Source organism: Sparus aurata, chromosome 23 (assembly GCF_900880675.1).
Source record: "Sparus aurata chromosome 23, fSpaAur1.1, whole genome shotgun sequence".
Lineage (NCBI taxonomy): Eukaryota > Metazoa > Chordata > Actinopteri > Spariformes > Sparidae > Sparus > Sparus aurata.
Window position 1 is genome coordinate 19,750,953 of NC_044209.1, and position 26,109 is coordinate 19,777,061.

The following is a 26,109-nucleotide window of genomic DNA, read 5'->3' on the forward strand; positions in this document are numbered from 1 at the left end:
TGACCAAGTGAGCCAGCCACCGCAAGTTATAGTGAGAATAGTTTACTGACAACATTTTGATGAACAAACTGTTCCCCTAAAACACAGCTGAAAAAGAAATGACCTATGCAGCTTGTATCAGACTGCTGGCCCTATTGATGATCAATGCCACAGTGGAATGAGAGTGGAGCCGTGCCCACAACACCTCTGGCAACACAACACACAAAGAAGTGTGTGCAAAGGGCAGTGAGAGTTTTGGCTGTGGCTTTGTGGGAACGAGATGAGTCCGGTGGAAGAACAAACAAACAAAAGGGACAGTGTAAGCAGCTCCCACTGTCGCTTCGGCTCACCTAGTATGGCCACCACCACATCGTCCCTGAGGATCTCTATAGAACCTCTGGAAATGAAGTAGACGGCGGTGAGAATGTCCCCACTGTGGACCAGAGTGTCGCCCGGCGGAGCGTGGGTGGTTTTGAATCGCATGGCGAGAGCTCGCAGGCAACCTTTGTTGGCACCTCGAAAAGCTTTGCAGTTCTGCAGCAAGGTGCGGTTCAAATGTAGGCAGATGTCAGCCTGCAGACACTCAGGGAAACCCTTTAAAACCTGCAACAGAGGGCATCAGATAGATATAGTGAAGGTTTTATTTTGAACTATTCTTGCGCATATTTGTGAGCATCTTTGAAACCATACTTTCTCAAAATGCAGATGCAAAAGGAGTCTTAAAGGTAAATAAAAATAAATTGTTTAGTGACAGAAGGAGTGCAATGTGTCAGATTGATTCAGGCGGGACACAAAGAACAGTAGCTGCAAGTGATTATCTATTCTCACATTGAATTGGCAGCTGCTAATGCTGTTTCTCTCTCATCGTGCTCTGGTGCTGTTGGCAGCCACAGCTGAAGCAGCGATATGACGCACATCACTGTAAACGAAACCTCCCAACACAGCAGATACTCTTTAGTTTGTTTGCATGAGACGGGGGCACCCAGAGTGAAACTGTGGACCTCTTGATCTGCAGTCAAATGCTCTACCACTGATCTATACCCCCTAGGCTAATAATGATTTATTTGGGTGAGACAGTTACATGTATGAATCCCAAAAACCTGTTTCAAGTTAAGGGGAAAAGATTTCATTGGAAGTTAAAGATGAAAAGAAAAAATATTTCTCGTTGGCAGAAAATGTGCTTTTAGTGCGACATTGAAAACCTGGGTTTCTGTTCATGTCAGCTCAAGGTTACACGAAAGTTCGCTGTAAGAAAACTGGGTCATTGCAGCGGGACAGAACAACCCATATAGGTCAAACACAGAGTATTAGAGGTGCTGCAATGCTGCAGATATAGAAATAGGGAGAGGCAATCGCTTTTTATTTAAGTATCTTCTTTTAATAGGAGATGTGAGATATTCTGAGGTTAGAACAACAAATGCATATATAGTCCAATAGCAGGAGAGGGAGTAAGTAGACGTCTGCAGTTTATAGAATTCCTGCAACTCTTAAACATTCACTCTTGGCAGTTCTTTATATTTCTTCTGGCTGCATGGCCAGAAAAGGAATTGGGATTTTGGAGTATGTAGATAAAGTGCACTCCAGGGGGCACCCAGAGTTGAACTAGGGACCTCTTGATCTGCAGTCAAATGCTCTACCGCTGAGCTATACCCCCTTTTACAGACAATTTTCAACAATTGAAGCACTATTTTTCTTTTACATGACTTACAGCATTCATGTCAATGCCATTGGTGTAGGACCAGGCATGTTGGAAGTACTCCTCCAGCCTCTGTCGCAGGCCTCCTGGGATCTGATGGAAACGGATGAACTCTTTGACCCGCAGCATCTGGGTGTGGTAGCGGGCCGTGCCTGAGTACAGTCTCTGAATGATGGCCGAAACGTTACCGAAGATACTGGCGTACATCAGAGCTGCACAGGACAGAGGACAGAAACACAGTATGGTCCAGGATATGATAAAAAAAAGTTGTTGATTTACTGGTATAAGAGAGGCAACAACATGAAATCACAACTCATTGTGGTCACAGCACGCAGTGCGAAGAAATTCAGCAATTAAAACAATAAGTTTCACCTTCAATTAAAGTAATTTGGTGTCATGCTGGTATAACCTTTCTTAAATGGATTAATTTTACAAACACTAATTTGAAGGATGGAGTTCAGGCAGATATTTTGGTCATTAGAAATACCAAGACTGTCCTTCAGATTTCGTTTTATCTCTCACAGATGCTTTGGCCCAAGTCAGTTTGACTGATCGTCATTGAACAAGGCTGTAAATAAGTCTTAAGCTTTCTCACCTTAAGAAATATACAGTTTTTAATTCATTAAATTGAAACATTCGACTGCACCAGATTTTAAAGTCTGATCATGATGACTTGCAATAGGTCACCCTACCTTAAGAGGGGTGACCCCGTAAACAAGTTAAATGTTTTGTGCATCCTTAGTTCAAGGGGGGAAACAAGTTATTACTTTTTTAGCACGATACGAGAAAAAAAATTGCACATTAAGAAGACTGTAGCTTTGAATATTGCCACAAAACGCTGGTCCAATCGGATCACAAAACCCATCACAGTCAGGATTCAAAATCTTTGTGGCTGATCATACTGATTCTGTCTCTCTCTTGATCGTGTTCACACCAAACAACAGCTGCTTTAAAAGTGGAGGTATGTTACTCGTTCTACTCACAGCCAATGAGCATGACACAGATGGAGAAGATCTTCTCTGGGTTGGTGTTTGGTGAGACGTTCCCAAAACCAACACTGGTCAGACTGCTGAAGGTGAAGTAGAGGGCTGTAACGTACTTGTCCTTGATGGAGGGGCCGGAGGCTTCGTCACTGTCATTGTACTGTTTACCAATCTGCTCAGCCAGGTTGTCCAGCCAGCCGATCTTCATGCCTCCGATGCGGGCAGAGCTTGTGCGCTCCACGTTGCCGATGGCGTACCAGATACAGGCCAGCCAATGAGCGATGAGGGCGAAGGTGCACATGAGCAGGAAGAGGACGGCAGCTCCATATTCTGAGTAACGGTCCAACTTCCTGGCCACTCGTACCAACCTCAGCAGCCTGGCTGTTTTCAGTAATCCAATCAGAGTGGTCGTCTGAGGCTGGTGGAGAGAGAACAGACCTCATGTGAGTGATGTTGTGTAAAATAAGATCAAACTAGTGGCGTTGTCTGTTTCTAAGATTTAAACGGTCTTTGTGTGTGTTAAAATGTAAATCAAAGCTTCTGGCATGCAAAATAAAAAATGGATTAACTGTATCTCAAAACCCTGAACGTTGCTAATAACTGTTTAAAGAAGTTGTTTATCCAAAATCAACAATGCTTCTGGCACTACATGACCTAGTTTACTCGCTACCGGCAGCAATTCTGTTTGTTTTCACTTTGTGGTTTGGTGTGTATGTGAGAGAGTGTTTGATCACGGCACGCTGGAACTACCACTGAGGCGATGTGCTGTACTTTGGCAGGTGTTTATATGGCTCTCTGTCTTTGGCTTCAATTTTGTCAAGGTGATAACTGTGCAACTGTGCAAAATGCAGTCATAAAACTTTACAGTTGTGTTGTTATGATCAAAATGAGGACGGAAATGGAGGTAATAAATGGAGAAGGGATCATTGCCCCCCACTTTATGCCCCTGGCCTACAGTAGCTTTAAGCCGGAAATCTCCGTATTCCAGTTTCAATCATTCCCCTCCACTCTAGTGTAGTAGGTATTTTCTGTGTGTGTGTCTGTCCGTATCTTCTGTGGTCAATGCAATAACATCACAACCGATGTCACAGCAATTGTGATCTTATCCGAAGATGGTCTACAGCTTACAATAAATGCAATAACCAATTTTAGTTAATTTTGGTGGACGGTGCAGACAAAATATTTAGTTTGTGTCTTTTTCAGTTTGCAGTTCTGAAGACCTGTGACTGCTCTGCAAGTGGTGCCCTCCTCAAAACAGGGTCAATATCTCAGCAAAGCAGCTTGCAACCGTCTACTGTTGGTCCTACTTGTGTTAAGGATGATTGATGAGAACCAGAGCCCGACACACTTCTCTGTGACAGCCTCTGGTTCTATAGCATCTTACGCTTGCTTTTGTGTTGTAGTTTTACTGAACCACCAAAGTGACATCGCTCGCCAACAGACCTTTGTTGCAGGAAAGGTTCTTTGTTATACGATGTTTGTGTTTTGGTTTGTTGTGAAAACGGTGCATTTAGCTGTGTGAGACAACACTGGTGAAACAGTTGACTTCCACTGTCCCTCTCACCTCCTCGGACCCGGAGCGGAATATGAGCAGGTCGAAGGGGATGGCGGCCACGATGTCGATGAGGAACCAGCCCTTGAAGTAGTGCTGTGCGATGCGTCCCGGGTGGCTGACCACCTCGTCGTTGTGGTTGACATAGGTGGTCCTGAAGTTGATGAGGATGTCCACGATGAACATGACGTCCACCACCAGGTCCACCACGTTGAGCGGGTTGCAGGTGTAGCCGCAGGTTCTCCTCCGCTGTTCCTCCACCTCATTGAGGAGGAAGGCGGCCGAGTACGGCGTGAAGACGGCGGTGTAGATGACCAGCAGCAGGATGACCCAGTCCCACACTGCTTTGAAGGGGCTATAGTGAAGGATGGTCCATTTGTGGATGCGTGGGGCCTGAAGCTTGTACTCTGGTAGCACGTCAGCACCGAGGGACAACACCTGAGGAGAGAGGGACGGGACAGTGGTGAGGACGTTATAAATAATGGAGGATGATCCATAACTAGAGGGATGAAGAAGTGTGCTTTATAGAGACTGAGCTGAGAGGAAGTTGCATATTCAAATTGCTTATTAAATGTAACTTTTATAGAATTGCTTTTATCATTGTCTTTTTATTTGATTCTTTATTGTTTGATTGATTTCATTGTTTTTATTTGTAGCTTATTCAGTTACTTAAATGTGATGTGATGTGGCCTTAATTGTTTTTATTTGTATCTATTTGCTTTTATGTGATGTCGTTATCTCTGCCAAAGAGGTTCTGTGTTCACTGATGTCCGTTTTCTTTGTTTGGATTGTTGATCAACAGGATTTCACAATAATTACTGAACAGATTTCCATGAAACTCTGATGGAGGATTGGTCTCGACCCAGAACAGACTCCATGAGTGATTACAAAAGGGGACTGTTGCGTCTTGGCGGAGGTATGCGCTCTCCTGCCATTCTAGTTTTTATAGTAGGTATTGACAGTCTGCATATTTGTGTTTTTTTTTGTTTTTTTTTACTGTTTAGCTAAATCTAGGGGGGGGGCTGAATATTTGGCTTTCAATCATTATTATTATTATTATCATTATTATTATTATTATCATTATTATTATTATTATCATTATTATTATTATTATCATTATTACTATTTCACTAAAACAGGTATGAAAAGTTTTTGCAACCCATGAGAAGTCTTATTTGGGGAGACAAGAACTTATTTATTTGTTTATTTAACTTACGAAATGTACTTTTCTTTTACACTTTAGCAAAAAGTAAAATGAAGAAAGACCAGGATAGTAAAATTATGAGTGACTTTGCAAGAAAATTTTATCATTTTTCGTTATTACTTTGTAGATCAATATCATTGACTTTGTGGTTTCCAGTGGTTTAAACACAGAACGATTCTCTATACTCTCCTAAAAAAAGCAGCCCCAGTACAACAGTATTATGCTTTTATTTGATCATTTCTGAAATAACAGAACTTGAACTTCTGTGTTGTGCTGGAGTCCGGTCATCGGTTTATGTTAGCAGTCTCCATTTATAAACTAATGTTGCTCTCTGTTAGCAGAGCTAAGAGGCACTTGAGAGCGTACATCAAGTCACATCCTTTGGACTGCGTCAGAAAACCAGGTCCTTCACACAGAAATCCACAGTCCAGCAGCATTTAACAACTTAAACACATCATCCATAGGATTGCTTTGGCAACCAAGAGAGACGGGGAAGGGAAGGAAAGGTCTCAGTTTAAAGTTGAGTTAAATGGAAAATTGCTTCACATTGTTACACAGAGCATAGCAAAAATATTTTCGTTGATCAATTATGCAGGAGAAATGGAACAAACAGACACAAATAAACAGGCATGATGCATAACGGAATCAGTGCTGCTGAAGATTAAAAGCAAAATAGTTTTGGGATGCAGAAAGTGTAGCCGCAGTAGCCCAGATCAGCAAAGACAGATCAAAAAGTAAACACTGAGACACGGCCTCCCCTTCTAATGGGAAGACAAAAGAAATCAGAGCCAAGCGCTCGAAAGTGTGAGTTGTCTGTCACTTCACTTCGAGAGAGGCAACAAAAATACCCTGCGTTAGTATGCGCTGCACACACTCTGTATTAAAGCTTGTGTGTGGACAGTCAATGTCAAAGCCAATCAAGCATCAACGTTCAATTTGTGCCCGGAGGTAGCTACAAACTTCCTCCAATCCAGCGTTGCCACCACTCCCTGAATGATCTGTTGAACTGCGTTTACAGGCAGCCCAACACGAAGCAGTAGATTAACAGAGAGAGAATCAGTAAAGCATTGAGTATTAAGATCCCACTGACCGGCACAACAATTAGAGCCTCTTTGTCCAGGCTCTCTTCCTGGTGTTCACAGCTGCAGCAGAGGAGAAGCCTCCTCCACACCCTCTGCAGCCCTACCTGCCCCTTGTGTCGTGGCCATCTCCTGTCCTGCATCACTCTTGCAGATAAACAACAGACTCACACAAAGACCCCAAATTCAGAGCGAACAGTTTCCGTCCTCCACCCACGGGCGCTTAACTGAGTCGGGCCTCTAACTGCTGCTTTTAAAGAGCCCACTGTGGCTTCACCTGGCTCTGTGATTCCCATTTTGTTGAGACCACGTGACCCCTCCTGCCGGCGTTCTGCTCAATTGTGAACCCGAATAAAGTGCAGGCATTGATTGGGCGCCATGCAGCATGAGTGATTTTGCCTAGTTGTTGTTAACTGGCTGACTCTATTTGGCTGATTTAACAACTCTCATTTAGCAAACTATCTATCTCTGATGGCCCATTGCTGACCTCCACATCTTCAATAAGTCACAAGCACATGTAAAAAATCCTCTGTGTGCATTGTTGTCTTGCCATAGCCCAACAAAACATCCAGTGGTTAGACCCTCATTTGCTTTTTGATTTGCATAAATATGGTCAGAGTCACCAAAGCTGGACCTGTTTGACCTGTAGGTGCAGCGCCTCCACAACACTCACTTAGGAACCACAAGTAGTTCAACTTTGGCCCCCCTCGCAAAAATGCTGTTTCCTTCCAGTTTCCCAGCTTGCATGGAAACAGTGGCTAGAAATAGTCAAATTGAAATGATCCTCAAGGACAAAGTACTATTTCAAAAGCTTACCAAGTGCCCACTTGGCCATATTTGGTCAACAAAATGCAGGGTGGAAAAAATTAAGTTAGATCCTCTCAAGGAATACCCATAATAACTCAGTATATGTTTTCCATTCAGAAGTATAACCACAGGGATGTCGGCTTCTGCCCTTGCTCCATGAAATCTGTTTATTTTTATTTTTATATATGACCGAGAGAATACAGCATTTACAAACTATGTTGTGGATGCACATGGCACAGGATTCACTGAGTTTCTTCAGCCTGTGTCGCTCCTTTGTGCGGTCAACTGACCACAGCAGCTGAACAGATGTGAAAAGACACCACAGTAATGAGAACGTAAACACACGAGCTGAAGTTCACTCATCCAAGAAATGTTAAGTTATTGACGTTGTCCGCTCTGTTTCATAATGACGACCAGCGAACAACTGCCACCACCAGTTGGCACGCCACAGCTCCCTGCCGCTTCTCTGACTTCATGATTAACACAGCTGGAGTTCACAGTTTCACATGTCTTAGACTGAAAAGACCGCTGAGGGTGTTGAGGTGCAAGGGAAGCTTTAGAGACCGAACAATCAAAATATGTGAACCTAGAGCATTTAAAGAAGAAGATTACAGATTGGGCACTCAATATTCATGATCATAAAATGTCAGGCGAGATTATGGATTGCATTTTTATACTTTTTATCTTACTTTTAAATAATGACACAATGCAAAGTGCAAAATCTTTCACATGAAATTCAACTTTTCAGCCACTACGTCCTCTGCTCTACAAAAAAACACAACACCCATTTCTGTATGTTAGAAACCCCTTTAGTAAACCTAAAAGAGGAGCAACTCAGACTCAGAATGTTATAAAAGCAAAATAAGATGAAGGCTCCATGCGCAAACCTTTTGAAAATCAAATGACATGACCTCAAGGTGAAATGGCTGATGTTGCACACCTGTGGAGCTACAGGAGATAAGCGGGAAGGGAAAGAGTGGAGGAACAGGAGGAAAGGTTCACAAATAGGGAAGTGGAGCCGAATAAAGAAGAGGAGAGTGTGAAGAGAACACCAGGGAGCTCGAAGTGACCCTAGTAGGGATGAGGTACTCACAGGCTGCAGTTTATGCTTGAAGCTCATGCTGAAGCGCACCACCACAAGGTAAACAAGAAGAGACGACGTGAGAGACGGAGGGAGAAGGACCTCTGTCCACACGTCTGTAACTCCCTCCCTCCAGCTCCCTCGTTCATCCTCCCTGCCTGTAGCCCAGCCCTCACTGCGGGATACGCTTTCACACGTAAAAAAAAAAAGATCCTGTGGGTCATCGAATGACGGCACCGCCTCCACCACAAGCAATAACTGCAGTCAAAGTCGGTCCTGCTTGATGTGACGAAAGACAGCTTGACTGCTATCAGGAGGAAACGGTCAAGCTTTAACTGAACTAAAGATGCCAGAGCTTTCCTTTAGCACTCTACTGTGCATTCTTCACTGTTTGACTGCTACTTCCAGGCAGCTTCATCTATGGTTGGTCAGGTTATTGGGTGACAATTATGCAAATGTTTTTTTTACTGTATTTACATTCAATGTAAATTTATCTATGTTTTTGTATTTTTTGCATATGCTAATTTTCCGAAGGTTGACACAATTTGTGATGTTCTGTTTTTGAGTTATTATAAGTGAATTGCAGCAACAAAGAAGGCAGATTAAATACAAAACAAACAAAACAAACTAGTGAATATTTTTTTTGTTGTTGTTTTGTTTTTACAATTTGAAGTCTCATAGGCAGCTAGAATGGCACTCAGTAGAGTGCATACCACCTCCAAGGCTCAGCAGTCCCCTTTCCTCCTCACACAGTGGTAACAGAAACCTAAGTAAGGCGGATTTCTTTCATCAAGATCCATCCATCCGTTATTCACCAAGAAACATAACAAAAGTGGTTTTATCCAGATCTGCACTAAAAGGTAATGCTGACCCATCCTCTGTCCAAGTTTTGTGAAAGTCTGTAGTCTGTGAATAGGAGACAGAAGGTTTTTTGGTGTAATCCTGCTGACAAATCAACCAAACAACCAAAACATAATTCCCTTGACGGAGAACATGAATTGAGTTATCATATATAGATATATAGCATGTAATATAAATAAATGTACAGTATAAAGAGAAATATACGGGAAATGTATTGTATTCATCAAGTCCGGTCAAATATGTCAGCACAGCAACATGAAGAGGTCTTGGTGCACATGTTAATTTAGACTGAGTCTCCATGACTGAGTCAGTCACCTATACAGAGTATACACACACTAAACTGTGGAAACTAAATAAAATTAAACTGAAAAGAAAAAAGAAAAAAGAAGAATATAATAAATCTGGCAAGTTTATTGGAGGAGAGTCATGCAACCTCCTCAATGTATGTGTATTTACTTGTACTGTCGAGTGATGGCTGCTCTTGAACACATAGTTTGATCAGCGTACAAGTTTAAATCAGAATACTTTGTAAATATAAATATGTTTAACCCTCACATCTAAACTGTGCACTCACACTTGGTCATCATGGTGCCACCTTTCAAAAACCAAAATTACAGTTAATTCAAACTGCATCCAGATGAATCTGCAGTGTCCTGTTGTTAGCTGATTCAAAGCCAGGGGGCACCACATAAACACACTTCTGCTTTTTCAAAAAGCACACGCACACACACACACACTTTTCTACAGTTACCAGCCCGTCTTTTGCAAGCTAGTGTCAGATCAATCACGCTGTGAGCTCCCTGTTATGCAGACTAATCAATATGAGCAAAGATCAATGACAACCTTCATTTCCCTTTCTGTAAGGTGCCAATCGAAATCCAATTATAAAGGCACAAAAAAAAGAAAACTTTTATTGTATAACCAAAAAAGTCAACATTGTTTTTCTTTTTAATAGTAACACAATAAACAACTTGGTAATTCTTCAGAAAACTTCCGTTTGGTAATGTTGTCGGCCACTGCAGTTTGTTCCTGCACGGCAACAGTAACGATTTATTGTGACCTCGAACCTGACCTGCAGGCTTTGGCATCTGATTGCGACCCCACGACTGTGACACAACTGCGAGTCAGTTCCAGCTGTTTTAACAGGACGCAAAAACCCAAACTGGCACCAGCATGAAGGCAGCTAGAGGGGACTGCAGTGTGATCCAGAGAGCAGTTGGAGGTTTGACAGATGCACAGAGAGCATGGCCGCTACCCTCCACTTCCATTAGCCCGACAGGCCAAGGTCACTGACAGCGTCAAGCCACCGAGTGCCGCTCAATAACCCTCACAGCCGCCGCCATTTTTTATATAACTTCATCTCATCGGAACCCCTCTCCGCTCTCACAGGCAGCTTCAGAGACACTCTGTGATCCCCACAATATCTCCATGCAGCCTACACCCTCATACTCAACAGTGAGTACGCCCTTCACTGTGCTGCCTGAATACCATCACGCAGCAGATGAAACACTCCTATATTAACTGACACAGTAAAGGTCGTAAAGTTTTACCCACATATTTCAAACCCAATTTTAGTTTTGCTGCAACACGATATTGATTTTGTATATTGTCAGAAAAAATCCTCCTCCACTCAAAAATGTCTTTTATCATTGTTAATGTTTGAGCCTCACTGTACAGGATGATACGTGTCCGGAAATCTCTAAAATGTATCTCATTAATTGGGAAAGTTCCTCTTTGGTTGTGTCACTTTAAAGGAGTCTGCATGTGGAAACTTGAAGCCTCCAGTGCACAAACGCTGAGACTGGAGAAATCTTATGTCCAGTATTTTAATGAAAATATTTACATATTTAAAAAATCTGGCTTTTTTAAAACGAGGGAAAAGGAACAGATGTTATTTTAAAAAGGTTTTCAACAAGATGATGGAACTCTTCTGCGGAAAGAACATATCATCTATATATTAAGTAGAATTTTCATATATTGTAAAGACGCTCTGTGCCTGTACATTTAGTACTGCAGTTTTATACCTCTATTGTATTTTTCACTCTCGTTCTTTTTTTTCTTCATTTTCTTCTTTTTCTTACCACTGGTAATCTTTTCAAAAGCTTCCCTGGGGAAAGTGTTTTGCTTTGTACATCGCAGCACCGATGTAACTGTTATGTCCATCTCAAATAAACCTAGGTGTCATCTGGTGCTGGGTAACACACGGTAAACCAATACAAGAATATTCTCTATCAACTCATCCTCTCCAGCAGTGTGCTCTGAAATATTGTTCATTGTTGTGTCTATTGTTATTTTCATATTTGTTAATAAGTGTCCGGTCCGAGATCCTGATCTTAAAACTCATGCACGGAAACACTAAATAAATTCAATCGATGTCACGCTACTACATAGATTGTTACAGAGACAGCTAAAACACTAAAGCACAACCTAATGCAACTGGATTTCACATGATGTTTCCGAAACACGTCCTAATAAACACGTACGGAAGACAATACTGAGTTTAATCTTTTTGAAGGTCAAGTCCCAAGATAAAATATATCACAATCTGAGATTCATAAATTGCCACCACACTGTTCCTTCTATGTTATAAAACAGATAGCAGAAACACGTTGATGTGCACTGGAAAGAGCATATCTCAGTCCCTCGTTGTTCCAGAAAACAAGATTTGAAGACACAGCTCCGGGCTACACTGTCTGATAATAGGAGACAGACAGCTGCAATAACAGCACACTACCTTCCAACAGAAACATAAAGAGCATCACCACACTCCCAACACAGTGGACGCTCACTCTTTAACCAAACTTGTACATAACGTCAGCAGACTTGAGATAACAAGTGGAGTGTTCTGCCAGGCCGTGGACGAGGCCTTCTGTTTGTCCAGCCAGTTTTTTCAGGGCCACAGACGCCACGCTGCTTCCGCATTGTGTACTGAGTCACAGCCGGCTGTCGATACCCCTCTCCCTCCTGGTGTGAAGAAGCGAGATCTCACCACCACCGAAACAGCAACATTCAATCACAGAGCAGTCACACAGGGCGATATGATTGCATAAATAGCATGCAAATTGAGGACCCAATTAAAAAAACCAAAACAGACGTGTTACCAGAATCTATGCAAGATTAATGCCTGGGACATGTGTCGGTGTGTGTTGTTAGTGCTGCATGTTTTGTCCTCAATGTATATCTATTTTAAAACATTTGTACATCGTGTTCAAATGTTGTCGCAGTTATGTCAAATCTGCCAAAACATAAAACATGAATGTGGCGACCAACTAAAGAAAAACTTTTAAACATCAAAAATATAAATATACATTTTTCAGACAAGAAGACAAGAATGATTTATGAACAACAATGTAAACAGCTTTACAACATGGCCTCCAGATCACTTGTTCCGTGGCCCCAATTCACCACCAACTGTCACTGAAGTCTGTCAACTGGTTTATGAGCTTTCCCTGCTAAATAACAAACCATATCCTAAGCAAACGCATAAAATGGGCCAAAAACATAACTCAATAAAACAATAACTCTATGGCTGTGACTGGTTGGAAAAGAGAGTCCAGTGAACTCTGTGGAAGCCCCCCACATAAACTGGGTTAATGTGATGCATTAAGGGTGCGCCACAGTGTCAGACTGCCGCCTCTGTGCTCTACCAAACAGGCAATTACGTGACATTAATGTTGTGAGTGTGTGCAGATGTTCAATGTAATTATATAAATGTATTCGCTCAAGTACTACACTTTGAATATTACCAGTTTATTACCAACTTATACCACTTTGTCTCCACTAAATGTCTAAAGATTGTTGTCAGTGTTTCACAACCTACATCAAACTGCAAGAGCTACTTTTACAGATTGAAATTTAATAGGAAACCTAAAATGAGATTCTAATGCACAGATAAACAAGTGTGCGTCACTTTGACAAAACATTTTCTTTTAGAATCATAATAATCGCAAACATTATTTCATTATCCTCAATGAACTTTAATGCTTGAATAGAGACTCTTACTCACAAGTAGATCTCTAACTTTTAATATCTGAGCACATTTTACTGATAATGACTATATATTTTTATTGATCTCTATATATGCAGAAACTTTTACAAGTATTTTTCCACGGCGGAAAAACTCCTGTGTGTGAGGTTACTGTATGCCAAAATGTGCTCAAAGACACCGTGGTGCGATAACAGGTGGCTAATGAGCGCGTTCTGCTGCTGCTGCCACCGATGTCACACCTCAGGTGAGATGCGAGATGATTCTTTCACACCTTCACCCTGTGACTGCAGATGTCTTTCTTTCTTTTTCTGAACTATGTGCCGAGACAACAACCGGAGGTGGCGAAATGACACATTTCAGAAACCACCAAAAACAGGTAACAAAGAAAACTTAATATGAGACTGAACTCGACATAAGTCCTCCAAAAACGTTAATCCCATATTGCAAAATCTTGAAATAGCACTGTCGTGAAACAAGCAAAAAATAAATACAAATCTCCAAATCAGTTAAGATCTTTTGCCGAATAATTTCCAAGAATCATCACTGTTGACATCAGGGTGATGATCTTTCTCATTGTCATTATGATACAAATACCTTTCTATAAAATTAGACAAACTAGAAATAAGGGCACTGAGAAGTGGAATTCTGTCACCTTATGGGCAGAATCTGTCTTTTATCTGGTTAAAACTGCCCTTTTCGCATTATTTTCCATCACAATGGTGGTTGTTCGATGGGTGCAGGCACATCCATTATAAATGTTTCATCAAGCAAACAACAAAAACACTCAGCATTAGCTTTTTGATAGCAGCCATCAAGTCATTCAGCTCACAAACAAGCTCACAGATGAGGTTTTTCGAAGCACACAGACAGAAAAAGAAATGGGATTCATCGTCTCACTTTTCTGGTCTTACCTGTGTGACCTGAGTGACCTTCTCAGTGACGTTCTGGGTTCGGTCTTTAATCTTGCTGGGTGCGATGATTTCAATTTCGGTGGGCGAGGGAGGTCTCATGCGGTCCGAGCTGAAGGTGAGGGTAACCTGAGGGATGCGGCCGATGGTCCGATGTCTCATCAGGTCTGAGTCTGATGTGGAGTTCAGAGCACTGGGCTTCAGATCTGCAACAAAGACCAACGACATCAGCAATTAAATTCAAGGAAATGTATGAATGGTAGTGAGATGTGAAAAAACTAATATCTAAAAATGAAATTGACTAATTTGCGATGATGATGTACTTCTAACTTGTTAAAGTGTCTAAAGCAGAGTGCATTTTAAAACAAAGATACTGTAGCTACAGTCTAAAGTCTGTTTTTGCCCATCCACTCTTTCTTGTACTCAACAAGAAAATCAGGACAGACTGCAATCAGACTACATTTTCGCCTCGGTCTCAAAGACACAGATGGACACAAAAAGGTGGTGAAAATGAAAGAAAATGTGACAGACAGAGTGAGAGTCCCGAGTATGATTGGAACCTGTATCCTGCACCAAAAGATGATTTCCTCACAAAGTATTTCCCCTGAGAGCAGAGGGACACACACAAACACACACACGTACACACACGCACACAGACACACACACACACACACACACACACACACAATCAGACACACACAAACCGGCAGAGGGATTGATTAGTGTGTCTCTGCTGGAACAACCATCAGGCAGCTGTAAGTGCTATTTCTGGCTTTCTTCTTGTCTGACAGGAAAGTTTTTTTACTGATTCGTGATGAAAAATCTGTGATGGCTGCTTGTTGTTTTTGTTGCCTGTACATTATGGCCATGGTACAGACATCCTTCTGACTGGCTGGCAGGTGTGTTAAGATGATATTACAGGACAACTTGGAGTGCAGCTACGCCGGCTTAAGATGACAACCGTGACCTGCAACATCCACGGTTCAGTCCAGCTTTGTTACATGCCTCTCTTGTGGTTGACTCTATACTGTCTGTACTGTTTAAACTCATTAAACTCACTACAAACCATTTTTTCCATCTTATTTTTTTCTTTTTATAATCTTTATTATATGAAAGTGGTCTGCATATAGTAATGATAATCAGGTGTCCTCATATTAAATATAATGGACTTTTAAAACCAGGAAATGTAGGTGGTCCACACATTTTCAGCAGACTATTTAAAAGGGTTTTAATAGTCGATTTTAGATTTCAGAATTGACATGAGGTTTATGATATGATAAGTGATCAGTGGTGACTCATGTCTTTCCCATTGATAAGCATATGTGTATCAGACATACATGGACATAATACTGTATATGTGGTTCAAATGTTTTCATATATCAGATGTATGTATAATGGGCCACCTAGAGGTTGTTTTGGGGCCACTGACTGCCAACTGAATAGGCTGGACTTCGTGTAAGAAACTCCTTTTCTGGTACTTCTAGTAATTTGATATTTTAATCATAAATTCCCTCTGAGACGCTCGCAGTGTCGCAGTCAGACACTCACTGCTGTTGGTTCGGGGGTCTCCAGGTCGACTGTTCCATTCCACCCTCATCCCATCGATGTCGTCCAGTGACGAGGCACGTCGGAGGCTACGGACGCTGTCTCGAGAACAACTTCGAGGTAAGCTTCCCCTGGGGAAGCTGATGCCTGGGTCCAGCCGGTCGGTCAGCAGGGAGCGCTGCTTGGTGGAGGACTGGGCTGCAGGGGAGGGAGGATCCAGGTCCTGTTCTATCAGAGCCTCCGTCTCAGACTGCATGCAACTCTCTTTGGATGGGATCCGAAACTCCTTGAGAGGGACTTCCTCGCTGTTTGGCTGTGACAGACAGAAAGCAGGAGCCTACGTCTCAAGTGTACAAATGACTATTTCTCAGAAAAAGGTTATTTGTCAGCAGTATTCGTGAAAATTTTGCTGTGTCTTGCATATCAAGTCAGCCAAACTTATCACACATAAAGTAAACCTGGAAGAGAAAAGAATGTTTAATTCCTGCCAGAGAGCCCCACAATGCACATTAGCTGGACTTGGCCTGATACAGTTCCGGTGTCAGGTATGAATACTGTCACAAGAAGTCATTCATCAAAAACACAAGAGAAGTCTAAACAGAAGTGAGAGGAGACTCTGAGAAGAGAAAGATGAACTCAACCTGGGTTGATTTTTTTTCCTCCACATTCTTCCTTTTCTCTGTCTTTTGGGCAGAGAAATCAGTCTTAGAAATTTAAGCAAATCCTGCTGCTATTTGAAGGAGACAAACAGGAAACTGCACAGCGCATTTTCAATGTTTGGAATTTCAAAAGCCCAAAAACTAAAAGGTTTGGTGTCTCTAGATAATTTGAGTGCAGGGTGCTTTTTGTTTTGTGCTCTTCGTGCATGTGTGAAAAACAGTGAAGTCAGTGCAGTGAAGTGGCTGGGGGAACAGTCATCCAAAAATTCTATTGCAAAGGCCGCACACAGAATTTGAATTGACTTTGTTTTTCTGCACTGCCTCTGTGTGTGTTAGTGTGTGTGTGTGTTAGTGTGTGTGTGTGTGTGTGTGTGTGTGTGTGTGTGTGTGTGTGTGTACACCGCCTCACCTGCAGGTAGTCAACGACCACTCCTTCAAACTGATCTTTGGAAAGTGAAGCTCGTCGCATGGACCGCAGCACCGGCAGCCTCATCTTCAACCTGCGGTTCTGACCTGAGTGGAAAACGTTTAGTTCAGCCATTGTCAGAAAAAAAATTACATTTTCCCTTTTTACTGCATTAAAGAGAGCATTGAAAATGATAACTAAGAGTATTTCAGCGGGTTTCCATGACTGGAAACTACAACCATGGCATAGCTATTAATTAAAATGTCAACGTTGAATACTATCATGACATGCGACATAAATTGATGGAGCACTGTGGAGCAAACAGCAATTAGCAAATATTTTACAGTTGGAAAATATCACGTCAGTTTATTTCAGGAACAAAGAAAGACTTAGCTTGAATAGATAACATGCAGGCAAGGTGTAAGAGAAATGTTAAAGGCTTTACAGTAAAACCATCCTTGGGCGACTCTGTGCCTGAGGCCTGATTTCTTGAGAGAACGATCAATCAGCTCCTGGAAGTCGAGGATGAACATGATGACAACTCCCTCCTCGTTTTTCACGGGGACAACATCCACCAGGCACGGTCTGCAGGTCCCTAAGGACACAGAAAGAGAAATAAAGAAGGGGACACCCAGATTTGAACTGGGGACCTCTTGATCTGCAGTCAAATGCTCTACCACTGAGCTATATCCCCTCATGTCTATGACATCTGATTATTTTTTCATCACGTTATGGTTTTGAGGAAGGTCAGAAAAACACCATAGGAAGGACAGGAGGGAATAAAATAGAAAGAAAGAAAGAAAGAGAGAAAGAAAGAAAGAAAGAAAGAAAGAAAGAAAGAAAAAAGAAAGAAAAAAAGAAGAAAATTGGAGGGGGTAAAGGAGGGACTGATTTCAAACAGTGAAAGCTAAAAAAAAAGGCAAAATGAGCAACACTTCCGTCAGGTCTAACTTCAGTCTGCAATCAGTGTGAGCTAAAATTAGAAACGGGGGAGAGAGCAGATCACACACGCAAACACACACATGTCCACACACACATTGTGTGCTGCCTGCATTCAGTCCCACATTCATTCTGAGAAAAAACCCCCGACAGGAATTCAGGCTGGAGGTAAAGAAATAAAAAACAGCCGGTGAGCGCAGCCGATTTGTTCTGAATCACTTTTTTTCTGCGTGTTCAGTCTGGGAGCACAGTGGGAAGCGGGAGATAAAACAAATAGATGCTTAGAGGATTTGAGCTGGCATGCTGATCACATTTCCATGACAACAGCTCTCTGCAGACTGTACGCCCCATGCCCAAATGTCCAAAACAAACAAAAGACACATGTCCTTGTATGTAAGTAGACAGTAAATGTATTTGTGTTCATGGTGTACGACTGTAATCGTCCTGAGCTTAGAGGCACTCGCTCGCCTCCATTATGTGTTTCTGCCTCCGTGTGCATGAGAGAGATAGATGGGTGAGGAAGGAACTAAAAAGGTTGCAGTTGACCAAAGCGGCAACAGATCAGTCTGATAGCATTTATATCAAGTCAGAGAGTCACGAGGAAATGAAGGTTTAAAAGGTGAGAACGTTCATTAAAATGCCGTTGAATAAATGACAGATCAAAATGTTAAGTGCTTATCTTGCTGTGTCATTTCTTCCAGTTCCCTCATTACAGTTTAGATATCGTGATCTCCAAGTCTCTATGCGTGTCATGTTTTTCTTTCCTCCCCATCTGTGATAATCATATTTTTTGTTTGCACATGACTCCTCAAAAACCTGATGAACAGTAAGGAGAAGATCGTTTAGATAGAGGGATATGTAAGAAAAAAAAGGGATTGAGGTTATACAAACAAACCAATATGGTGAGGCAAAGAAAACAAACGTCCATTATTTGCATCTGGTTTTAAGAAGAGATTAAGATGCTGATGTTGCCTGCCTGGTCTTCCTAAGATGGTGACTCACTGCAGGAAATAATACACTACGGGATTTTAAAGCCTGATTTTAACAACCCTACCTTGGCCGGGATGGCTGTTTTTCAAGATCACGGAGAGTCTGTAGTGGTCTGCATAAATCATGGCCGGTCACTGTAAGTGGTCGCCACACATGGAGGTGCGAGAGTAAGATCTTTTTCATTCCTGTTCAATTGTTTGGCATTTACACTACTACAATCAAAGAAAATCTTACAGTTATTCTACCTGAATTAATTGAACTTGTTGGCAAATCTTAATCTTGATTGTCACTTTACACCTGACTGTTATTAAAACAGATCAAATGGCCTTTAATAAAAATAAGCATCTGTTTGTATTAGCGTGATGGGTTTATGGATGGCAATGAAAGTCAATTGGTCCACCCCAGAATTATCTCCTCGGCTGTTAGGCTTTGGCTTTGAGTGAAATGTCAATTGGACGGATGATGCGAATACTTGATGCCTTGTCATAAGTGATCCCATTACTTTTCATCGAACCGTTTCAATTTGTCTAATACTTTTCTTTACATTTTGCAAAACAGCAGGCCAGCTCCTAGCTGTACTTTGTGTGCACTTTGTGTACTTAGAAGCTAACTGGAGCATGGACACCCGACCCGAAGAAATTTACAAAATGATGTCCAAGTTTTGGGCTAGGCTCCAAACACATCACATCTCAAACATCAATATGCTTGTAATGTCATTCCAACTATGCAAACATGCTGATATTAGCTCAACTCATGTGCCAATCTAAACCAGCTGCTAGCATGAATAGACTCTAGACCTGTTTATCATGAAGTCGTCTTCAGTAGGCGAAACAACATTAACTCATAAGAGCCAGAAATACATTTAGGACTACGCTTCATCTCTATTGTCTGTCATCATCCAATATATTTCAGTATATGCAAAACAGGGAAACTTCATCCTTCAACGTCAGAAACAGTCATTTGTAGCTCAAAGTTCACATACAAATCTTTAAAATATATTCAGCCTTAGCCAATCTAAAACCTAAAATGCTCCATTGAGCATGGGGGAAATCAAGTTATTATAAATTTCCCCCATCCTTATTCCACACATGAAGAACAGTAACTGCTAAGACGTTTTTTAAATGGCCGAAACAGAAGCAAATGATAGTACATAGTGGAACATAGGGATGAGCTTAATGACAGTCAAGCTGTCCAATAATCCAGATTTTGTGATGGCCAGAAGGCTCCTTCCCAGTGATCTGAGGTTGTAAACAGGCTGTGAGGGGTTTTTAAAATTCTCCATCATAATGTATTTCACCTCTCCAGCCCTCGTGCCTCACCTTCCTTAGCGTAGTAGAGGATCTCCACCTTGCGCTCCTCAGAGCCAAGCAGGGCCTGTGCCAGCTGGGCCAGAGCACTCTTCATGGTACCAGGGCCCACCAAGAACTGGCAGGTACAGGACTGTTGCATGATCTCCGCCCTGGCAAAACCAAACATCTGGCAGAAGCCCTCGTTGCAGTAGATGATGCCACAGTTCTTCATCTGGGCGTTGGCGATCAGGAACTTGCGATCTAAAGGACAGAAGATGCTGAGTTTCACATTCAAGTATAAAAAGCTAAAGAAAATACCAAGTGGAAATTAAAACAGTGACTGCGAGTTGAAGTTACGAAGTAGGCAATATCAAAAATGGCAGGTAAAAAGCTGTTTAAATGTATTTCTTGCTTGAATATTCTATGATCCTAGTCACACTCTGGAATATGTACTTATCTACTTTTTTAAATTGATTGCATTAGATAGATCAAATTCGTCAGGGTATTTACGACAGTTAAACACACTCTGTTTGATTCGATAAAATACGCTTCAGTACAAGTGTTCAGAATCTCCTGCACGGCCACTCGACAATCAGCTGAAGTGGAACTAATGAAGTCCACCTTTTCATGGTGCTAATGTTATTAGCGTCACAGTTTTTCCCAGAGGGACTGAAGTGGAGCAGGTGGGCACTTCAGCATAATAACGTCTGTGGCGTCACGACGGCTCTAATGTAACTAGGGGGAACTTAAGACATGTTGATGTCGTTCGTGATTAGCCCGAAGATTTTACCTGACATTTGAAAATTAAACTGTAATTATCCATGTGTTTTGCAATGGCTTTTGATTATTTGCCCTGATTCTTTTACTGCTACAATATGTTCCTGTCTATAAATTCTGCTAGATTGTTCTTATTTTCTCGTCCCTGTTTACGAGAATACGACACTTTTCACTTTCTTGTTCTATATATTTTAATTATATGTGTTTGGATGTGTTCCATTAAATATTTCTGGAGGCTCACGGCAAAACTGTGTTGCAGAATTCTTCTTAAGAACTGACGTACAACTGAAAACAAGCAAAAAAAGGCTCCATAAAGCTCGACTTGATTAATCCGGGTGAGGGTTCCCAAATTGTGCTTATGCGACCACTTTAGCTGGGGTACGCGCTATCGCTTTTACCTTAGCAGCTACAGTGAAGATTTCTTCTGCAAAAATGCCGTAAACTAAGTGTTTTCAAATTGATTTGGGATCTTGGTTTTTTGGCGATTTAAAAGGAATACACTGTATGAGTTGTACGGAACCAGTTTATGTTTGTTTGGTAGTTTTTTCTTTCAGCTGGCCTCGTCTTTTTTTTTTTTTTTTTTTTATTTATTTATGTTGTTTATTTCGGACATGTCAATTCATAAGCATCACATTTCATCATTGTTCAAATAATACAACACACATGGCCGAAAGGGAAAAGCGGGAGAAGCCAAAGCTTATCAAGTCCCGCCCCCATGACCCACAGTATAAAATCTTCATTCTGATCTTTTCTTGTCTTTTGCAAATTACTTTTTTCTTTTCTTCTCTTTTTTTCTTTTGTTATGACCTTTGACAAAACATATTACAGCAGTAGCATACAGAGCTGAATTCAAGCTCTAGACAGTACATACAGATTACATGTGTGTCTGCACATGTGTCCATATTAGTCCATCATGAGTGAACAACAGTCTCATCTTATGGCCTCATCTTATAGCCAGGCTTGCCACAAAGTCAGAATATCCAATTGAGAGAGAGCAGAAGTCCAGTGTATTTATTATTTGTTGAGATGGTGTTGGGATGGTGTAAGAGCCCTTTAATGCATTTTCATGTTATTCATCAGTCTCCTCTGCAGCTTTTATGGCTGCTAGCTTCGCCATGTCCTCCCGATTGGTGGCTACATCAACTCTCATCTGTATCACGAAGTCGCGGATTGTTGAGATGTCAGAGCATATCCCGACCACAGCACTCCGAGTATTGGCGTTGTCCGCCCTCGCACTGGTCTGCTCAGTAGCGATCTTTCTCATTTTCCAATATTGCATAAAGATTCCAAATCCCAAAGCGATCGTTCCAATTGTCATGAACGTGAACATGTACACGTCCTCGACATCTTCCACATCCAGTGCGGCAAGGCAGAGGACTCTCCAATTTTCCCAACCATCCTTAACGTAGCCGGACATAAAGGTCCCGTCCGGGCATGTCGGTTCACCAGAACCCGCACGCCGTGTTGAGAACACTCTGTCGATGGCATTCATTGACCAGCTCAGCAACTCCATCGTGGGTTGATCGATTGATTGATTGGTTAAGAACGTAGTTGGACAATATTAGACGAATCTCAATCGAATGACTCTTGTGTGCCGATTTACAGGGTTGAGTCCTTCACAGCTCAGAAGAACTTGTGATAACTCACAATAGTGGCACAGTGTTCTACTTTAGTTCTTGAGGAGAATGCTGCAACACTGTTTTGCAGTCAAGATCCGGAAATGTTTTGTGAACTATTAAACTTCAACCCAACAACGTGGGGTTAACTAAATTAGCATTTTTGGGAGAATTAATCCTTAAAAAGCATTTCCACAATTTATTTAGGTCTCCCACCCAAATATTTCTGCCACACATTTTAAGCATCTTACTTTCAACAGACTGCTTGGAATGGGAACTACTGGGGAAAAATACTTGCTGCACTGTTAAGCAATGGACTGATCAATGGCTGATCAAACCAGCACATTTTAGACGGTCAACCACCACCAATAAACTCCCATCCTTTGGGAAACACTGTGGCTGTACAGCGTCAGGTGGAAACTGGGCTCCAATAATGGTTTTTCCTGTAATGTCAAACCTTTTGACGCTAAGTATCTCTGAGTTACTCAGCACTCAGAAAAAAAAAATCCTTAATAGTAATTCAGAGCTCATATACCGCCCAGCTCCAAATATTGATGGCTGGAATGTGCGTGCCTCGGCCACTACGCCAAAACATTGCCCGCCACGAACATGAATCAGGACAGTTTTGTTCGAATGCTGCTAATGGAGGAGTTCAATGAGGACATATATGTCCTTTGCAAACATCTAACAGGACCTTTTATTATCGTGTGGTGGAACTGGGTTAAACAGCTCTCCCACACAGATGAGCGGAGGGGACTCTGGACGAGCTCCTCTGGCAAGTGGAAAGCACATCCTGTCCAAAGTCATAATGTGGGGCTCAAAGCGGAAACACTGATCGTCACACAGTTGCTAAGCAGCACAGCCGTGGCACGTGCACTCACCTGGCCGTGCACGCACATGTGGCTGTGCATGCACACATACACACACAGACAGAATAGAGCTTTTGTTAAAGGAGCTCCATAGATTAAGGCAGTTTTGGTATCAAAGATGATTAGAGTTTAACTTTAACTTATTAAGAGTTTAAGTTTTTCTCTGTGTTTGGTCACTCTCTGAGGAAATCAGGGTTATTTTAAGTCTGACACATTAACACCACTGTGAGTTGTCCATAGTGAGGTACAAAAGGAAATCAGCCAGGACAAAATATGACAAACTGATTTGAAAGGGAGACAGAAAAGTGGATTATGTTTATCATACTCTACTGGATATAAGGTATTATGCTTTGTCACTTTTCAAAAACAAGAATTTACACAAGGAAAATGTAGATTACTCAAGATAAAAGTGAACCCCAGGGGTCAGAAAGAAGACATCAAACGCTTTTGTCACAAGCCTTAGTGGATCCAAAACGAGTGAGAGTGGACGCCTCTTTGCTGCCAGTGGAAACATGTGAGCTAATGGAACATAATGTCAGGTGAGCACTCCGGAACAAACACAACGTGCAGGTGCAATAACCCTAAAACATAAAAGCGGCCGGGGCAGGGACGCCAACATCACTGATTTGAATTAAATAAGATACTTCAGTGCAACATGAGAAGCTTGTCAGTCTGCCAAAGAGTCTAAAAATCCAGTCATGTGTGATAAGTAAAGGGTGCACGGTGAGGCTGGGGCTGTAGCCTCTTTGTGACTGACAAAGTCGGATTAAGGAAGAAATAAACACAATTTTCTTTTAAAATAATGACAGAAAACCCTTCTTTCACAGGGTTCCCTTTTAACACAGGGTGTAGCTAATGGAAGACAAACTAAACAAAATTATCTTTACACACTTTCTGTGCACAAATATTTAAGTCTGCCTTCTTTGTCAGATTGATTAAAAGCACTTAACAGACATGACATCATTCAGCACAATCTAACTTAGGGTGTTTAAAAGTGTTAAAAATAGACACACAGTGAGTGTTTCAACCTGCTTTGTGTGTGTTCTTACAATCACAGCGTGGCGCTCAACTTTGACAGCATCACATGTCGTTCCCTCATTTCACGTGTACTCACTTTGCTCGTCGAATTTCCTGATGATAGTGTCCAGGTAGGTGTTCTGGAGCGCAACGTGACCGCGTCTCACAGGCATTTTGGTGCTGAGAGAGAAGACTTCTCCGACACATTAATAGTTCAAATAAGATTTTTTAAAATACATTAAAATGAATATATAATAGAAAAAAACGGCTGTGAGGAGGTGCCCTTGTGGAAAAAAAATGTTGGAGGACGAGCGTGAGGAGCAGCTTTTGATTCCCCTCGCAGGCTGCCGCTGATGGTGAGGGATGAAGCGCTGGAGGATGATGGAGCGGAGGTCTGGTTGCCAGGGCGATGGTAGATGCAGGATGTTGCACGCTGATAATGTGAGGGGGGAAAAAAGTAGACTAGGATGCTGCAAAAGCCATTTCCAACAAGACTTCACCCTTACAAAGGAAAAAAAAAAAAAAAGAAGCAGCTCAGTAACCGGTTTCCAACGATTTGGCGTCCTCTACTCAGTGAAGGGAAGCTGATTTGGAAGATGAAGTTGGGATAAAAGGCTGAAAAAAGCGCAGGATCGCTCGGTTTGCTTTATAATCGCAGCTTACTCCCTCAAAGTTTGGCCACTGCGCGATAAGGACATCGGAGAAGACGCTCCTATCAGGCAGATCCACTGCCCTTCCACCTCCCCCAGAGTCGACAAGCGCGGCTGTCAGGAGCGACAAGTCAGTCTGCGTTAAACGGGACGAGAACGGAAGTACAGTGTGGCAGATTTCCAAAATAAAGGCCAAAGAATTTCTTTATTGTTCTCTGAAAAATTATTTTTATTTCAAGATCTCTCCGAAGTGGCTTGCACGGGTTTTGTGAGTGAATATTTCCTCATGCAGCCCAACTTGAGTAACTTATTAGTGCGCCAAAAAAGTGTTATTCATTGCAATCCCAAAGTCTTTTAATGCCAAGCCCAAATACAAAAACTTGGTAAAGCACCACCAAGGTGTTTCTACTCCCCAATAAGATTATGTTTCCACCCATGGCTTTAAATTGGTTGTTGGTTGGTTTGTAAGCAAGATTACACAAAAACTTCCTAATGAATATCCATGATACTTGGATGGAGGATTGGTCTATTTTTTTACTTGGTGCCATTCTAGTTTGTCATAATTTAGAAGATTGCCCTCAAAATCTTGCCCATGTTACGGTAGCAACCTCACATTTTGAAATATAATGCATGTCGTACACCTCAATGTCTAAAAATGTCCACATTTCATAACTAAAATCCGGTACAAGGACTTAGTTGCACTACATTTAGAGTTATGTTGGGATTTTGGAGACAAGAGTATGTCTTAATAACAGGCTGTTTTATTTTGAAATCACGTCTTAAAGTTCTGTTTACTGTATTGTGGATGACTTGACAGTGGTCTGACACTGACAGAGTGCAGACCCTCATCAGTCCACTGTGGTTCACTCCACATCACAGGTCTCTGAGCTCAAAATAGCAGCATCCTCTCCCCCTGTGGCTGCCATCACACTCCTGGAGTATTGTACTTTAGTCATGATAAGATTTAAATGCCAATGGTTTGTGTATGGTTTTGCACGTGTGTTTAGACTCACTTTCGGTGGGGCGAAAAGAGGCACTGGGCTAAATCCCAACACGCTGATAAGAAGGATTGGCGCAACTAAAGCAGAAGCAGAAACATTCAAAATGAAAACAAAGCGTGGTTTCAAAGTCTGGTGAGGAGTCTCTCTGCTTTTTACAAGCGTGGAAGCTTCCAGTCTGGATTTTTATTGGAGCACGGCAGGACATGCAAACTG

General features: G+C 41.9%; 1 protein-coding gene and 2 non-coding genes across 3 annotated transcripts in view; all 3 read right to left on the reverse strand.

Moving 5' to 3' along the window:
- Positions 1-25,011, reverse strand: part of kcnh6a (potassium voltage-gated channel, subfamily H (eag-related), member 6a) — a 29,980-nt gene extending 4,969 nt beyond the window's left edge. The window contains exons 1-10 of the mRNA XM_030407748.1: positions 24,343-25,011; positions 19,997-20,227; positions 17,194-17,343; positions 16,752-16,855; positions 15,687-15,996; positions 14,142-14,344; positions 4,223-4,648; positions 2,659-3,076; positions 1,688-1,887; positions 330-582 (exon numbers count right to left, since the gene is read on the reverse strand). Of these exons, the coding sequence (XP_030263608.1) occupies positions 330-582; positions 1,688-1,887; positions 2,659-3,076; positions 4,223-4,648; positions 14,142-14,344; positions 15,687-15,996; positions 16,752-16,855; positions 17,194-17,343; positions 19,997-20,227; positions 24,343-24,418 (2,371 nt within the window). The 5' untranslated portion in view covers positions 24,419-25,011. The remainder of the gene's footprint in view (positions 1-329; positions 583-1,687; positions 1,888-2,658; positions 3,077-4,222; positions 4,649-14,141; positions 14,345-15,686; positions 15,997-16,751; positions 16,856-17,193; positions 17,344-19,996; positions 20,228-24,342) is intronic.
- Positions 1,562-1,633, reverse strand: trnac-gca (transfer RNA cysteine (anticodon GCA)). The gene has a single exon. It is a non-coding gene; the product is annotated as a tRNA-Cys (tRNA).
- On the reverse strand, positions 17,371-17,442 carry trnac-gca (transfer RNA cysteine (anticodon GCA)). Its single transcript has one exon. It is a non-coding gene; the product is annotated as a tRNA-Cys (tRNA).
- Positions 25,012-26,109: the final 1,098 nt, after the last annotated feature.